Source organism: Macrobrachium nipponense, chromosome 6, assembly GCF_015104395.2.
Source record: "Macrobrachium nipponense isolate FS-2020 chromosome 6, ASM1510439v2, whole genome shotgun sequence".
Classification (NCBI taxonomy): domain Eukaryota; kingdom Metazoa; phylum Arthropoda; class Malacostraca; order Decapoda; family Palaemonidae; genus Macrobrachium; species Macrobrachium nipponense.
Window position 1 is genome coordinate 43,202,920 of NC_061108.1, and position 14,599 is coordinate 43,217,518.

Below are 14,599 nucleotides of genomic sequence, written 5' to 3' on the forward strand. Positions count from 1 at the left end.
GGCGTGAGACCTGCACTCATCGTGGCCGGCGGGGTCGTACAACCGTCGCGTTGCACGCTGGGACCTGGACAGTTGGTAGCCTGTAAGTGGAAAGATACATGAGTACCAGGTAAAACACTTACAGTCTAACAGATGCTCCGCTGGTGCCGGAGCGATAAAGTTAGATTAAACCAGAGCCCCGCCAAAATACGTGTGGTAACCAGGTTGGTTGTGTGCCCTAGGCTATAGCTCCGCTGATGGCGGGGACACAAAAGAAAACCAACCAGGAGTGGTGGTAATAGGAAACCACGACGGAAAATGGCGGGGGATGTATGATATTAATAATAACATTACACAATTCATTGAAAAATTAGGGTATATCCTTAAAATAATAATAATAATAATAATACAAACCTCTCTCCGCCCGTCTACTGAAGAGTGCGCGGGTAAGAAGCAAGCTCCCTTCCGGTAGCGGGGGAGAGATGTAAGGATATAGTAGGCAAGCAACCGACCACTGGTAGTGACCACCCCGCCCGCTAGCGGAGCCAGTAACCTATAACCAAAGGTGCCCCGGCTGCGACGGAAGGCTCCTTTCGTTATAGCGAGGGAGGTGGCTGAGCAACTGGGGAGGGGGGGAGGAAGGTCTCGGCGTAACACGGCGGGAGTTGAGAGAGGGGGGAGGGATTGGCCTAGGGCTCCTCCTCCCCTCCTCACCGACTACCCGCATGGAGACCCGGGTACCTCATGAGTGGTCGCCCTATACCCCCCGCTGGGAGGAACCCCTGGCCACCTCAGAGAGGGAGAGAGAGAAGGCGACTGAGGTTGTCATGACAACCAAGGGGTCCCCCAGCACCTCCCTATACAGGAAAGGGAGGGCAGGGGCAGGGTAAGGTGCGATGGAACACGTGACCGCAAGTGGCCTAGGCCGCGAGCAACACAACCGTGAGAGGGCCACGTGAACCAGGCTGTACCAATACAAGGAACAAGCACCTAGGCTAGCCTAACACCCTAAATATAATAAAAATATACATCGAAAAGATGGAAAAGACACTTTAGTAAAGAGAAGAAGCCCAGGAGGAGGCAGACTGTTCCAAGAAACAGAGGCCTACTCGGAGCCAGCGATAGCCGATGAAGAGCAAGAGCCGGGATGCTGGGCCGGAATAATAATAATAGCCCTAAATACCAAACTAAGAGATATGGTAGGAGGGCTAAACTAGCTAAAACTCGATGTAAAAACAATGAACGTAAATTAGTAAGCCCATAAGTATAAAGAAGTCAGTATGGAGGACCGGGAATTCTTAACGAGGCAGCATGGCGCCGCCACGAGTACAACACCGGGGAACCGTATATGAACCTATTTAAGAGGAAAATACTGGTACCCGGAAGATAAAAATGCGGTAAAACATTACTTATGAGTTTACTTAACTTAGCCGTGGCAATAGCAGAGCGTTCCATGTAGATTAATGAGATAAATCCGTAATAACACAGCACAAGGAAAAAATGCGTCTTGACGCTAGCGCTAAAAAAATTAAGGAGTCCGCTAGGGGCGCTTGCTGTCCGTGGCGTCCTCTAGTAGTAGTAGTAGCGGCTTGCATCGCCCGTTGGTATCAGCTCTCTCTTGGGGGATTCTGATTGGAAGTTCTAATTGGTGATTGTCTCGTGGTAGTGTTCCCCACTCGCCCCTATTATAATACCGACACTTCTTTTTTAAGAGTGAGCGAGTCAGTTTTACTGACATTTTCTTAATTTTTGTTTTTCTCTGGTAATTTTAGATTAATTTTACCTAGAAAAGAATGATATTAAGGATCCTTTCATAGGCCGACACGAGCTGACCGCCAGAAATTGTGTATATTATATGTAATTTAGCTGTGTTTAGGTGTGGTTTCATAGCGCTAGAACGGATTAATACATATTACATTATTTTAAATGGGAAAAAATGCTTTGAGATACAACTGTTTTGATATACGACGATGGTAACGGAACAAATTAAATTCGTATGTCAAGGTTTCAGTGTACTGGATAATGTCTCTCTTTGAATACTTCGATTTTGCCAAATCTTGAGGGCTACAAGAACAGTTGATTACTATTTACGTATCATATAGACTAATTAAAGTAAACGGATCTTTAAATAGGCTTATATTATTAGTTATTTAGTATCACAAAAACATTTACTGGCATGAGTCAGAGGCCCGTTTAAGGAAACGAACACTCTCTGTCCTTAACTCGGAGCGTCGGAAGGCGCCTCTCTCTCTCTCTCTCTCTCTCTCTCTCTCTCTCTCTCTCTCTCTCTCTCTCTCTCTCTCTCTCTCTCTCTCTCTCTCTGATCAAATTACTGGATAATGTGTCTCTTTGGATACTTGGAATTTGCGTTGTAATCTAACCAGAAACTTCATTTTGTTATTATTACAGGAAACAAGCAATGATTTTTTCATTATTTGCACTTTTGGACTGTTATATTTAAACTTTGCGCATCGCAAGCTAGTATGTATTCATTCGCTCGGAAACTAGATCCGCATATGAGGCGTCACTACAAAACATCGAAAATTACGACATAAAAAGTGTCGAAAATCATCATAACCTCAAAATTTTTGTTGTAATCTAACCAGAAAATTATTTTTATTAATATACTGTGCTAAACTATAAAGGATTTTTATCATAGTATGCGTTTTTTAAAAGCGTCGTTAACTCGGAGCGTCAGAAGTGTCAGCGTCGTAACGTCGGAACAAACGTCGTAACCCAGGGCGGATTTTTCAATGAATATTTAAGAAAAAGCGTCGTAACCTCAGAACGTCGTAAGCCGGAGCCTTCGTAACCCGGGAACCTACTGTATATTGGTGCCAATACTCTATTTTTGGCACTGATAACTGGAAATTGGCGTATTTTGGTGCCAAAACTCGCCAATTCTAGCCCCCATAAAACCAGATTGCTGATAACTTGAGGTATTGCCTATGTATGAAATAATGTCATTTCAATTTTGCGTGAATATTATCATCATATTACTGTATTAATCTTGGAGATTGTATTAATATAATTCCAAAGTAATCTTAAACATTAGTACCCTTAAAGGTATATACTTACATGCATACTTCTAACACTTGCAGCCAAGAGAGACTGAGAGAGTTACCACTATGACTTACGTATCTTGTGGAGAGAGAGAGAGAGAGAGAGAGAGAGAGTGGAGAGAAGAGGAGAGAGAGAGAGAGAGAGAGAGAGAGAGAGAGAGAGAGAGAGAGAGAGAGAGAGAGAGAGAGTTGTCTGTACAGTATTTAAAAGAGTGAAATTGAAAGATTATTGTGTTTAAAATACAATAATTTTGTAATTACAGTTATAGTATTATTATACGGAATCACCTAGTTGGGCTGTTGAGCACTTCCTTCATTTGCGTTCGTCATGGTGGAATAATTGTCCTATTCAGAAGTTTACTTCGACAGATTTTTAAATGTATAATGTTCACTTGGCTGAGGATGAACCTGGTGCAGGGTTCGAAAGCTCTTATTATTAAACACCTTATATACTTCACATGCGATATTATTGTGGACCTGCAATCATTGTTATCATTTTCGACACTGAAAATTGTGCCCACCATTATTATTATTATTATTATTATTATTATTATTATTATTATTATTATTATTATTATTATTATTATACATAGTATTATTATTGCAAAGTATTAACCCTTAAACGCCGAAGCTGTATTTTAAAAATCGTCTCCTGTATGCTGGCAGCGTTCGCAAGTGAGCGCCGAAGCAGAATAATGTTTTTCAAAAAATCACAGCACGCTTAGTTTTCAAGATTAAGAGTTCATTTTTGGCTCCTTTTTTGTCATTGCCTGAAGTTCAGTATGCAACCATCAGAAATGAAAAAAAATATCATTATCATATATAAATATTGGGATATATGACAGTGCCAAAAAAAAATTTCATATATAATTGTATACAAATCGCGCTCTGAGCAAAACGGTTAAAGCTAACGAGTTACTTTTTTTTCGTTGTATTGTACACTAAATTTTGATCATTTTGGTATATAACACATTGTAAAACAATCAAGGCAACACAGAGAAAATATCACAAAATGATGCATGAATTCGTAACGCTACGACAAAAAAAAAAGCTGTTTATTTTTTTTTTTCAAAAATTCACCATAAATCAAAATATTGTGCTAGAGACTTCCGTTTGTTGCAAATGAAGGTAATTGATAGAATATTAGTAGACTGTAAGTGTTGTAGCTTACAATTGCAGTTTTAGACCATTTTGGTCGAGTTAAAGTTGACCAAAGGGCAAATTTTTTCTATTTATCATTATTTATATGAAAATATTTCAAAACTGATGAAAACTACAACCATAGGTTGTTTTTTTGTTGTATTCTACATGAAATTGCAGACACAATTTTTCTATATAAAAACTTTATGTAACGGCCTGATTTAAAATGGTGGCAAACATTAGCGGACAATCAGGACAGAAAAAATTTATGATTTTTTTCGGGAAGAGGTTACCCGGCCGCGGACGTAAGGAAAAAGTTTATTTCGTAAATTCACCATAAATCGAAATATTGTGCTAGAGACTTCCAATTTGTTGCAAAATAAAGGTAAATGATTGAATATTACTAGAATGTAATAGTTTTAGCTTACAATTGCATTTTTTAAAAATTTCGGTAGAGTCAATGTTGAAATTTTGGCACATCGTTATTTATATGAAAATATTTCAAAACTGGTAAAAGCTACAGCCATGGGTTGCTTTTTTTTGTATTCTACATGAAATTGCGCACATTTTCATGTATAAAACTTTACGTAATGGGTAATTTAAATTGGTGCAAACTACGACAATCGGACGAAATTTTTTTTTTTTTTTCCGGAAGAGTTACCACGCGGAAGTAAGGAAATTTATTTTATTTTTCCATAAATTCACCATAAATCGAAATATTTTGTTAGAGACTTCCAATTTGTTGCAAAATAAAGGTAAATGATTGAATATTACTAGAATATAAGAGTTTTAGCTTGCAATTGCGTTTTTCGACCATTTCGGTAGTCAAAGTTGACCTAAGGTTGAAATTTTGGCACTTATCATTATTTATATGAAAATATTTCAAAATTGATAAAAGCTACAACCATGAGTTGTTTGTTGTTGTATTCCACAGGAAATTGCGCACATTTTCATATATAATACTCCATGTAACGGCTAATATAAGATGGTGCAAAAATTATGTCAAAGTGACGAAATAATTTCTGAGGTGTGTCGCTGCTACTTTTTAGTGCGAGAAGAAAGAAATTCGCGCTTGCGCGCCTGGGTAATGATTGTAAACAAAACAACGCCTTGATCCGTGAGCTCCCAGCATCTCCCAAGGCTCGTGATTCAAAAGTTTTTGCTATTAGGCCTATAACTATTTTTCCGCAAATTTATAAAAAAAAATTTTTTATATCGACGTACCATACGTCCAATCGGCATCCAACAGACAGTTTATATCGACGTTTAATACATCCAATTGGCGTTAAAGTGTTAATAATAAACTTATTACATACGTGTACCATAAAATTATCTCATCTTATCATCAGAGAGAGAGAGAGAGAGAGAGAGAGAGATAGTTGTCTGTACAGTATTTAAAAGAGTGAAATTGAAAGAATATTGTGTTTAAAATACAATAATTTTGTAATTACTGTTATATTATTATTATTATTATTATTATTATTATTATTATACCATAGTATTATTATTGCAAAGTATTAACCTTAAACGCCGAAGCTGTATTTTAAAAATCGTCTCCTGTATGCTGGCAGCGTTCGCAAGTGAGCGCCGAAGCGGAATAAATGTTTTTAAAAAAAATCACAGCACGCTTAGTTTTCAAGATTAAGAGTTCATTTTTGGCTCCTTTTTTGTCATTGCCTGAAGTTCAGTATGCAACCATCAGAAATAAAAAAAAAAATCATTATCATATATTAATATTGGGATATATGACAGTGCCAAAAAAAAATTTCATATATAATTGTATACAAATCGCGCTCTGAGCAAAACGGTTAAAGCTAACAAGTTACTTTTTTTCTTTGTATTGTACACTAAATTGTGATCATTTTGGTATATAACACATTGTAAAACGATCAAGGCAACACAGAAAATATCACAAAATGATGCATGAATTCGTAACGCTCCGACATAAAAAAAAGCTGTTTTCAAAAATTCACCATAAATCGAAATATAGTGCTAGAGACTTTCCGTTTGTTGCAAATGAAGGTAATTGATTGAATATTACTAGACTGTAAGTGTTGTAGCTTACAATTGCAGTTTTCAACCATTTCGGTTGAGTTAAAGTTGACCGAATGGCAAATTTTTTCTATTTATCCTTATTTATATGAAAATATTTCAAAACTGATAAAAGCTACAACCATGGGTTGTTTTTTGTTGTATTCTACATGAAATTGCACACATTTTTATATACAAAACTTTATGTAACGGCTAATTTAAAATGGTGCAAACATTACGACAATCGGACGAAAAATTTATGATTTTTTCGAAAGAGTTACTGAGCGGACGTAAGGAAAAAGTTTATTCGTAAATTCATCATAAATCGAAATATTTTGCTAGAGACTTCCAGTTTGTTGCAAAGTAAAGGTAAATGATAGAATATTTAGAATATTACTAGAATGTAATAGTTTTAGCTTACAATTGTGTTTTTTTACCATTTTGGTAGAGTCAAAGTTGACCAAAGGTTGAAATTTTGGCACATATCGTTATTTGTATGAAAATATTTCAAAACTGATAAAAGCTACAACCACAGGTTGTTTTTTGTTGTATTCTACATGAATTTGCGCACATTTTCATATATAAAACTTTAGGTAACAGGTAATTTAAAATGGTGCAAACTTTACGACAATCGGACGAAAAAATTTCTTATTTTTTTCGGAAGAATTACCGCGTGGAAGTAAGGAAAATGTTTTTTTTTCATAAATTCACCATAAATCGAAATATTTTGTTAGAGACTTCCAATTTGTTGCAAAATAAAGGTAAATGATTGAATATTATCATTATTTATATGAAAATATTTCAAAACTGATAAAAGCTACAACCATGAGTTGTTTGTTGTTGTATTCTATAGGAAATTGCGCACATTTTCATATATAATACTCCATGTAACGGCTAATATAAGATGGTGCAAAAATTATGTCAAAGTGACGAAATAATTTTTGAGATGTGTCGCCGATACTTTTTTTAGTGCGAGAAGAAAGAAATTCGCGCTTGCGCGCCTGGGTAATAATTGTAAACAAAACAACGCCTTGATTCGTGAGCTCCCAGCATCCCCCAAGGCGCGTGATTCAAAAGTTTTCACCTAGTAGGCCTATAGCTATTTTTCCGCGAATTTAAATTTTTTTTTTTTTTATATCGACGTACCATACTTCCAATCGGCACCCATCAGACAATTTATATTGACGTTTAATACATCCAATTGGCGTTAAAGTGTTAATAATAAACATATTATATACATGTACCATAAAAATTATCTCATCTCATCTCAGTGAGAGAGAGAGAGAGAGAGAGAGAGAGAGAGAGAGAGAGAGAGAGAGAGAGAGAGAAATTGTATAAAAACCATTAATATTGTTGACCATTATATGGCACTGTTCCCCTCCCCTGCCACATTACTTGACATATTTGACAGCTTCCTGAACTCAAGTTTCTTTGAAGTTGAGAGAAAGCAGGGAAATGGATGCAGAGAAAGAAGAAGGGAAGAATTTTCATTTGAAATTACAGTTATATTATTATTATTATTATTATTATTATTATTATTATTATTATTATTATTATTATTATTTGAAAATATTAATAAACACACACTTCTACCATAAAAATTCTCATCTCAGTAAGAGATAGAAGAGTTATCCTTACGTAAGTGAAATGGAAAGTTTTTTTATCTTTAAAATACTACCACTCACAAATTTTGTAATTATTATTATTATTATTATTATTAACAACTGAAAATATCAATAAACACATTGCATACTAGTACCTTAAAAATTCTTTCATCTCGGTAAAAGAGAGAGAGAGAGAGAGAGAGAGAGAGAGAGAGAGAGAGAGAGAGAGAGAGAAATTACATGAACACTTAGTGGCAACAACAGCTCCTCACCCTCCTGTCCCATTACTTGATATATTTGACAGCTTTAGTACATGGTGTTGAAGAGAGAAGGAAGACTGGGATTTCCTTCATTCTTACATAATGTTTTAAATTTATAAACTAAAATCTTACTAAATCACTGTAGTATTTTCTTTAAAGAATTGATATTACTATTGCTATTTACATTAATGTTAATATTCAAAAATAGTAAATCATTTACTTACCATGTAAAAGACATACATCTCTGTAAGAGAGAGAGAAGAGAGAGAGAATTATTATTTTTATTATGTGATATCATTTAATTTGATTAAACTTACCAATATGGTATTGATCAGTATTAATATATGAAAATTAGTAAATAATTTTTGTACTATAAAAATGTATTTAGTCATGAAAATAATATCAAAATACACTAATTGGTGATTATTTTTGGCGTAAAAACCTGTGAATAGGCAAATTTCCCGCAAATAAAGGATATATATGGTCCAGAGAGAAATCCGCTAATCCAGAGAACGCGAATACGCTGGGCCCACTGTATCTCCCTCACGAGGTCCAAGGATGATGTGATAGTTGTAACAGCTGCCTAAAAACTTGCATTGGTTACTCAACTTGTTCAGCCACCCTTACGCTGTTGAGGAATTTCGTTGCTCTCGGTGGGTGGCATGCTGGAGGATGACTTCAGCTGATCCTCTAGTACTTCGCATAAAGACGTTGTCAGGCAGGAATTTGAGGGCAGCACCTACTCTGCATTGCTGAGGTGATTTTCTTGTGTGGAAGATCGTTTCCGCATTGAAGAACCATGCCTCTGGGTATTGGGGCATGAATGGCAGTAGGCATTTGGAGGAAGCAGTGAGGGTCGTTGGTAGGGTCAGCCTTGTTGGTTTTGGATGAGTCGGTCATCTCCGTGTCACCAGTGTGTGGTGGCGTTGGCCTTGTCAGTTGCTTCTGGGTCACCAATGTGAGGTGAGGTACTAGTGAGATTTGGGAGTCTGCTGCTAACTGATATATTTGCAGAATATTCACATAGGTCATTGGTTCATTCAAGCTGCAAAGTACATAGGTCCTGACTTCTGACAGATCAAAGAAAGGATTATATTTGACATCTCTGTTCACAGACATAAATCTATGTGTGAATTGATATAGGAGAGTCGGTTGTAAATTATACAGATATGATTGGAGAGCTGGCACAACAATACACATAGTATTAATACAGGCAGTCCCAGGTTATTGGCAATTTATGGTGCCGATAACTGGTTAATGGCTCCTCTGTTAGATATCTATCAGTGCCACTACTCTATTATTGCTGCCAGTAACTGGAAATCAGCACATTTTGGCACCAGACAAGTGCCATAAAACTGGATTGCTGATAACCAAGGTCACCAATAACTGGGGACTGCCTGTAATACATGTGTTGTGACAGTAATGACAATTGAGATATCTATGCAAAAGACATACACGAAAAATTGTGCTACTCTCGATTGCATGTCTCGCTAGCAGGTTCCATGTCGCAGGAAAATGGTGGTTTGCAGGTGTGTAGGTATTTATCAGATATAAGAGCATATATTTATATTTATCAGATGTGTTACTTTGATGTTCATGACTACCAGATGTGCTTCTCTCTCTCTCTCTCTCTCTCTCTCTCTCTCTCTCTCTCTCTCGTCCTCTCTCTCGGTCTCCTCATCGTCTCTCTGCTCTCTCTCTCCATCAGCTCTCTCTACACGCTCTCTTCTCCTCCTCTCTCTCTCTCTCTCTCTCTTCTCTCTCTCTCTCTCTCTCTCATTACTATATTGCTACAATAATGTAATTTTTAGCTTCTTAAAGATACATAAGAGCAATATTGTTATTTATAAGGTATGGTTAATGAAATTTTACAGAATCCTTACTCAGATTTATGAACTTGTGTGTACACCAACCAGAACACATAAAGTTTTGAACATAAACAGTCTTGTATCATTCATTGAAACCATGGTTACTATATTTACATTGTACTGATTAACACAATGATACTGATTACATTTTACAGAGTGATATTAACTTTGTCAAAACTCAGAATAAGATACCCTATACACAGTGAAGGGAAGAATGAAGAGTATAAATACTGACAAACAGCCACATATTCATATGATTGCTTACTGACACCATAACTAATGTGTAATCCTGAAAACATTTTCATGTAAATCTTTTATGTACATTATGGTATTGATAACTGTCAAGGTATGTTATCTTTTTTAAATCTTATATAACAACGTTTGAGAAAGAGGGAAAATGAGACAGATTTCTCATGTTTAGTGCTTGAAATGTCCAAGTCTTAAGCTGATAAGAGTGTGACTATCATCTTTCTTTCATGGTTTTTCCTAATAGAACTTCCTGGTTCCATAAGCACAGTGACCACCAGAGCCACTTTGTTGGAGGTGGGAACATAAAATGTGTTTTACTGTTAATAATTTTTTCTGATATGTTGTAGGATATGATATCACTGTGATATTTTTAAGGCCTATGCATTATGTTTAGTAAATTTATCTTTTAAGTAACAAAAGTGTGTGACAATAAAAAGATAAGAAACCCAAGTAATCCCATCTCAAATATTTGGATGACACTAGACTGCACTTTTATTTGATAGACTTAGAAGTATGGTCTATTTCTTTCAAATGTTTTATTTTGTGCAAACTTATTAATGTTCTTGGTCATATATACAACATGTTGTGTATTGATTCCTTTAGTAATATTATGCAGTACTGTTGTAAAGTACCGAAGTTGCACCAGGTTGCTTAACCACATCTCTTGACTCACAAAGCTAGCTCAAATGATTTGTTTTTACAAGACAAATGAAAGTTAACGCAAGGTTGAAGCTCTTGGGCAAGTCAGAGGGTAAAGATCACGAGGATGAAAGCAGAAGGTGGAGTGTAATGTAGCAGGGGGCTAATGGATACTACAAAGATTCTATTATGTACTGCTTACAGTACAATTTGGCAAGACACATTATTAGCTGTCAACCACTATGGAGCCTTATTTATGAAGTAGATCAGTCTTACTGTCTGATTGTCTTTTTCTTTAAATAGGGATTTTCTAAAATTCATGCAAAAAGTAGCCTTTGGACTAGAAAATTAAGTAATGTTCTCAATGTTTTTATTACAGGAAATGGTTGGTGTTTGTGATGCCAACACTACCCGGACTACTGTAGTTGTCAAGCTCAAGAAAGATGTTGATATAATGTTGTCACCTATGGCCCTTGAGTCCACACAACTCTTCATTGAGGTTTGATTTACTGTAGATATTTTGCTGTCTAAGTTAATTTTTTACAGGTGACAGATACCACTAAGTATAATTTTGGTGATATACTGTGATGTCGATTTTTAGTGTTTGTGATCCTAATTTAGAATATTTTTTTAAAGGCTTTAACACCTGTATTGGAGACACTTCATCCACTCTCCATTGTAAATGCAGCCCATATGCGTTCATTGTCTGCTGTTGCTGGTCAAAATACTCTAAAGAAGGAACGCTACATGTATTGGTCACGTCTTCGGGACAAAAAAGTTGCTGGCACACCAGAGCAGTCAGCAGTATTAAGTACCACTTACCAAGAAAGCTGCTTTCAGCAGATGCAAGGACAGGTTACCATGCCAAGAGTAAGTTTATTTTACTTAGCCAGTATATTATACCTACTATATGAAACCAAAACCTTGCTGCTTTGCCCTTGCAGTCGGGAGGTCAGTCTCTGATGATCGTGAAGATAAGTTTGGTTGATATTTCTTTGAAGGGGCTTATACTGACCCAGTCCGGCAAAAACAGTATTGCTCACTCACTAATACATGAAAAAGATGCTGTTTTCTTCACTGCATGCTTATCCAGTATAAGCTGACCAATACTTGAGTCTGAGGAATTTATCACCCCAAGGAGCTCAGATACTGAGAACCTTAAATTCTGATTTCCATCAAGAATATTGGTTTAGTGAGTCTTCTTTTGAAAAAAACAAAAAAACATAAGGATTTTGTAGTGACAAAGAACACTTTGTTTTACCTCTATATACTCTTATCTAAGTTTTACCTCTATATACTCTTATCTAACTTACTGTTGATTTTTGATGACTGAATGCATGCAAAAGGGATTTTGATGAAGGAAAAATCTATTTCTGGGCAAGGGCCCGTGTTGCCCTGTGAAATGTCCCTTTAGCACACATTTCTAAGGTAAATTAATGCTAACATACCAGAGTAAAAAGCTAAAATGGAAATGCCAGAATACTCTGGCTCGCTCACCTTGTATAAAAGGTGTCGGTATGGTTTCTGGGGCGAGTGAAACCACTACCACGGGTCTCTTACCATTTAGATTCATCCCTCTTCGAAATCCCTCTACCAGAGAGGGGCCGATGCAAGGCCCACTCCCAGCTACGACTACTACTAGCGCCTCCAACGCTACCACCAGCGCCTCTACCGGTCATCCTTGGAGTTAGCCTGTCAAGCTTGGGCCCAAGGGTGGGGTTATAATAGAAGGGTGTTACCCCCTTTTATAAGATTAGATATTATGAACCTGTAAGAGATTTATCTTTGGCAAGATGACATGTATGAATTAGATTTTTCTTTAAGCAAGAAATAAAAAAGTTGCTGCAATTACCACAAGGGTAGGACTGGCTTGTTTTCTAAAAACTAAGCTTTTCACAAGCACTTTGGCTTTTTCACAAAGTTATATAAGGCAATGATTAGGAGGCATGCAGTAGGTTATGACATTATGTAACAGATACTCTCTTCCATAAGAGATTTATCAGTGGTATGAAGGCTATGAAGTAGAGGTGCAGTTGATTGCTTGTATTTCAATATGTTTATTCTTCTTACTGGTGATATTGCAGCTTGGCGCAGTGGGTATGAAAGAATTAAAAATGGCCACAATATTTTGTGTTTGGTCATATACTATCCTCTCTCCTTAGTGAAAGAAGATATTTTGAGGTGGGCTTCAGTCAAGTTCCCATCCCAGAATGGAAACACTCAATTTTTTGGCTCCCCACACTTCATCTGCATTGCTTCCCCATACCCATTGGACGTAGCATGGGAGGCAAAGACCTTCCTATAAAGATCAGTGAAGTTTTAAGGCCTTGGAAGCTTGAATTTTAAGCCAATGGCCTCTGTGGTTTTGTTCCATATGAATGGGATTTCTCTGAGTATATGAAAGCAAATACGAAGATTTTTTTGGCTCTACATACGAAAATAGTTCAAGTTACAAAAGGTTGTTGCTGTAAAGTCCCGAGATTTGCCCGGACCACCGAGAACAATTTTAAAACTCGCGCGCCGCCAACAGAGTAAACTCACCACCATCCTCCCGCTCTCCCATTGGTTCCTGATGCTAGTGACCCCATAAGATCCTGCTCTCCTATTGGTCAGCATCTACCCCTTGTGGTCTATGTATTCTATTAGTAAAAGGATGCTGTAAATTGAAAAACTTTTTCATGCAATACATTTAATAAAAAAAAGCATTAGGTAAAGATAGAATAAAGAATAGAAATGAATGGTTATTATACTGTTTGGTAGTTTCAGTAGTTGAAGAGAGAGAATGAAAATTTATGCCTTACTGTGTGCTAGGAAATTGATTGCTTGGCGATCGTTCGGTACTCGTAAGTGCTGAATGTAAACAGAAGTTTGGAAGCTTTTTTTCTTTTTTTTGATTGTTTATTATAGTTAATGGTTACTTAATAATTATTTGAAATGAGTACATGCAATACATTTAATAAAACAAATTGTGAATTAGATATCATAAAATATAAAATAAATCACTGCTATCATCGAAGCCAACAAATACGTATTTCTAGAATTCTTCTTCTGTTTTAATATTACGTATATGTTACATTATAGCTGTCAGTAACTCGGTATCTCCATTAGGTAAAGATAGAATAAAGAATAGAAATGAATGGTTATTATACTGTTTGGTAGTTTCATTAGTTGCAGAGAGATAATGAAAATTTGTGGCTTACTGTGTGCTAGGAAAAGTGATTGCTTGGCGATCGTTCGGTACTCATAAGTGCTGGATGTAAACAAACAGTTGGAAAGTTTTTTTGTTTGTTTGTTTGTTTGTGTATTACAGTTAATGATTAATTAATAATTATTTGAAATGAGTACATACTGATTATTTATACATTTTATTGGCATATTCTAAGCTTTTAGCTCTTAGGTTTAGATGTCAGAATCATAGACTAGGCTACAGTAGCAACCACTAACATAGGCTAGGCTTATTGCTAAGGGACATATGCTAAAGTCCTAATGTATGCAGTAAAAATGGGGTTGAACATTACATGCAGTTGAATATTACTCAAGTATGTACAGTATTTTGCCTTTTTGGAGTCATATTTCTCCCGTCGGATCGGCGTTGTAACCCTAGAACATGTGTTTTAGGCCTGGAAATATAATTTACTGGGGTGTTTTGTAGGGCTTGGAACAGATTAGGCATTTATATGTAAAATGCGGTTCAAGATACGAAAAACTCATGATACGAAGGCTGCCTCGGAACGGATTATTTTCGTATCTCAAGGTACCACTGTAAT

General features: G+C 36.4%; 1 protein-coding gene across 1 annotated transcript in view; it reads left to right on the forward strand.

The window, feature by feature from the left end:
* Positions 1-14,599, forward strand: part of LOC135216294 (bridge-like lipid transfer protein family member 1) — a 661,298-nt gene that overhangs the window by 333,941 nt on the left and 312,758 nt on the right. Inside the window, exons 8-9 of the mRNA XM_064251460.1 lie at positions 11,212-11,331; positions 11,469-11,702. Coding sequence (XP_064107530.1) covers positions 11,212-11,331; positions 11,469-11,702 — 354 coding nt within the window. The remainder of the gene's footprint in view (positions 1-11,211; positions 11,332-11,468; positions 11,703-14,599) is intronic.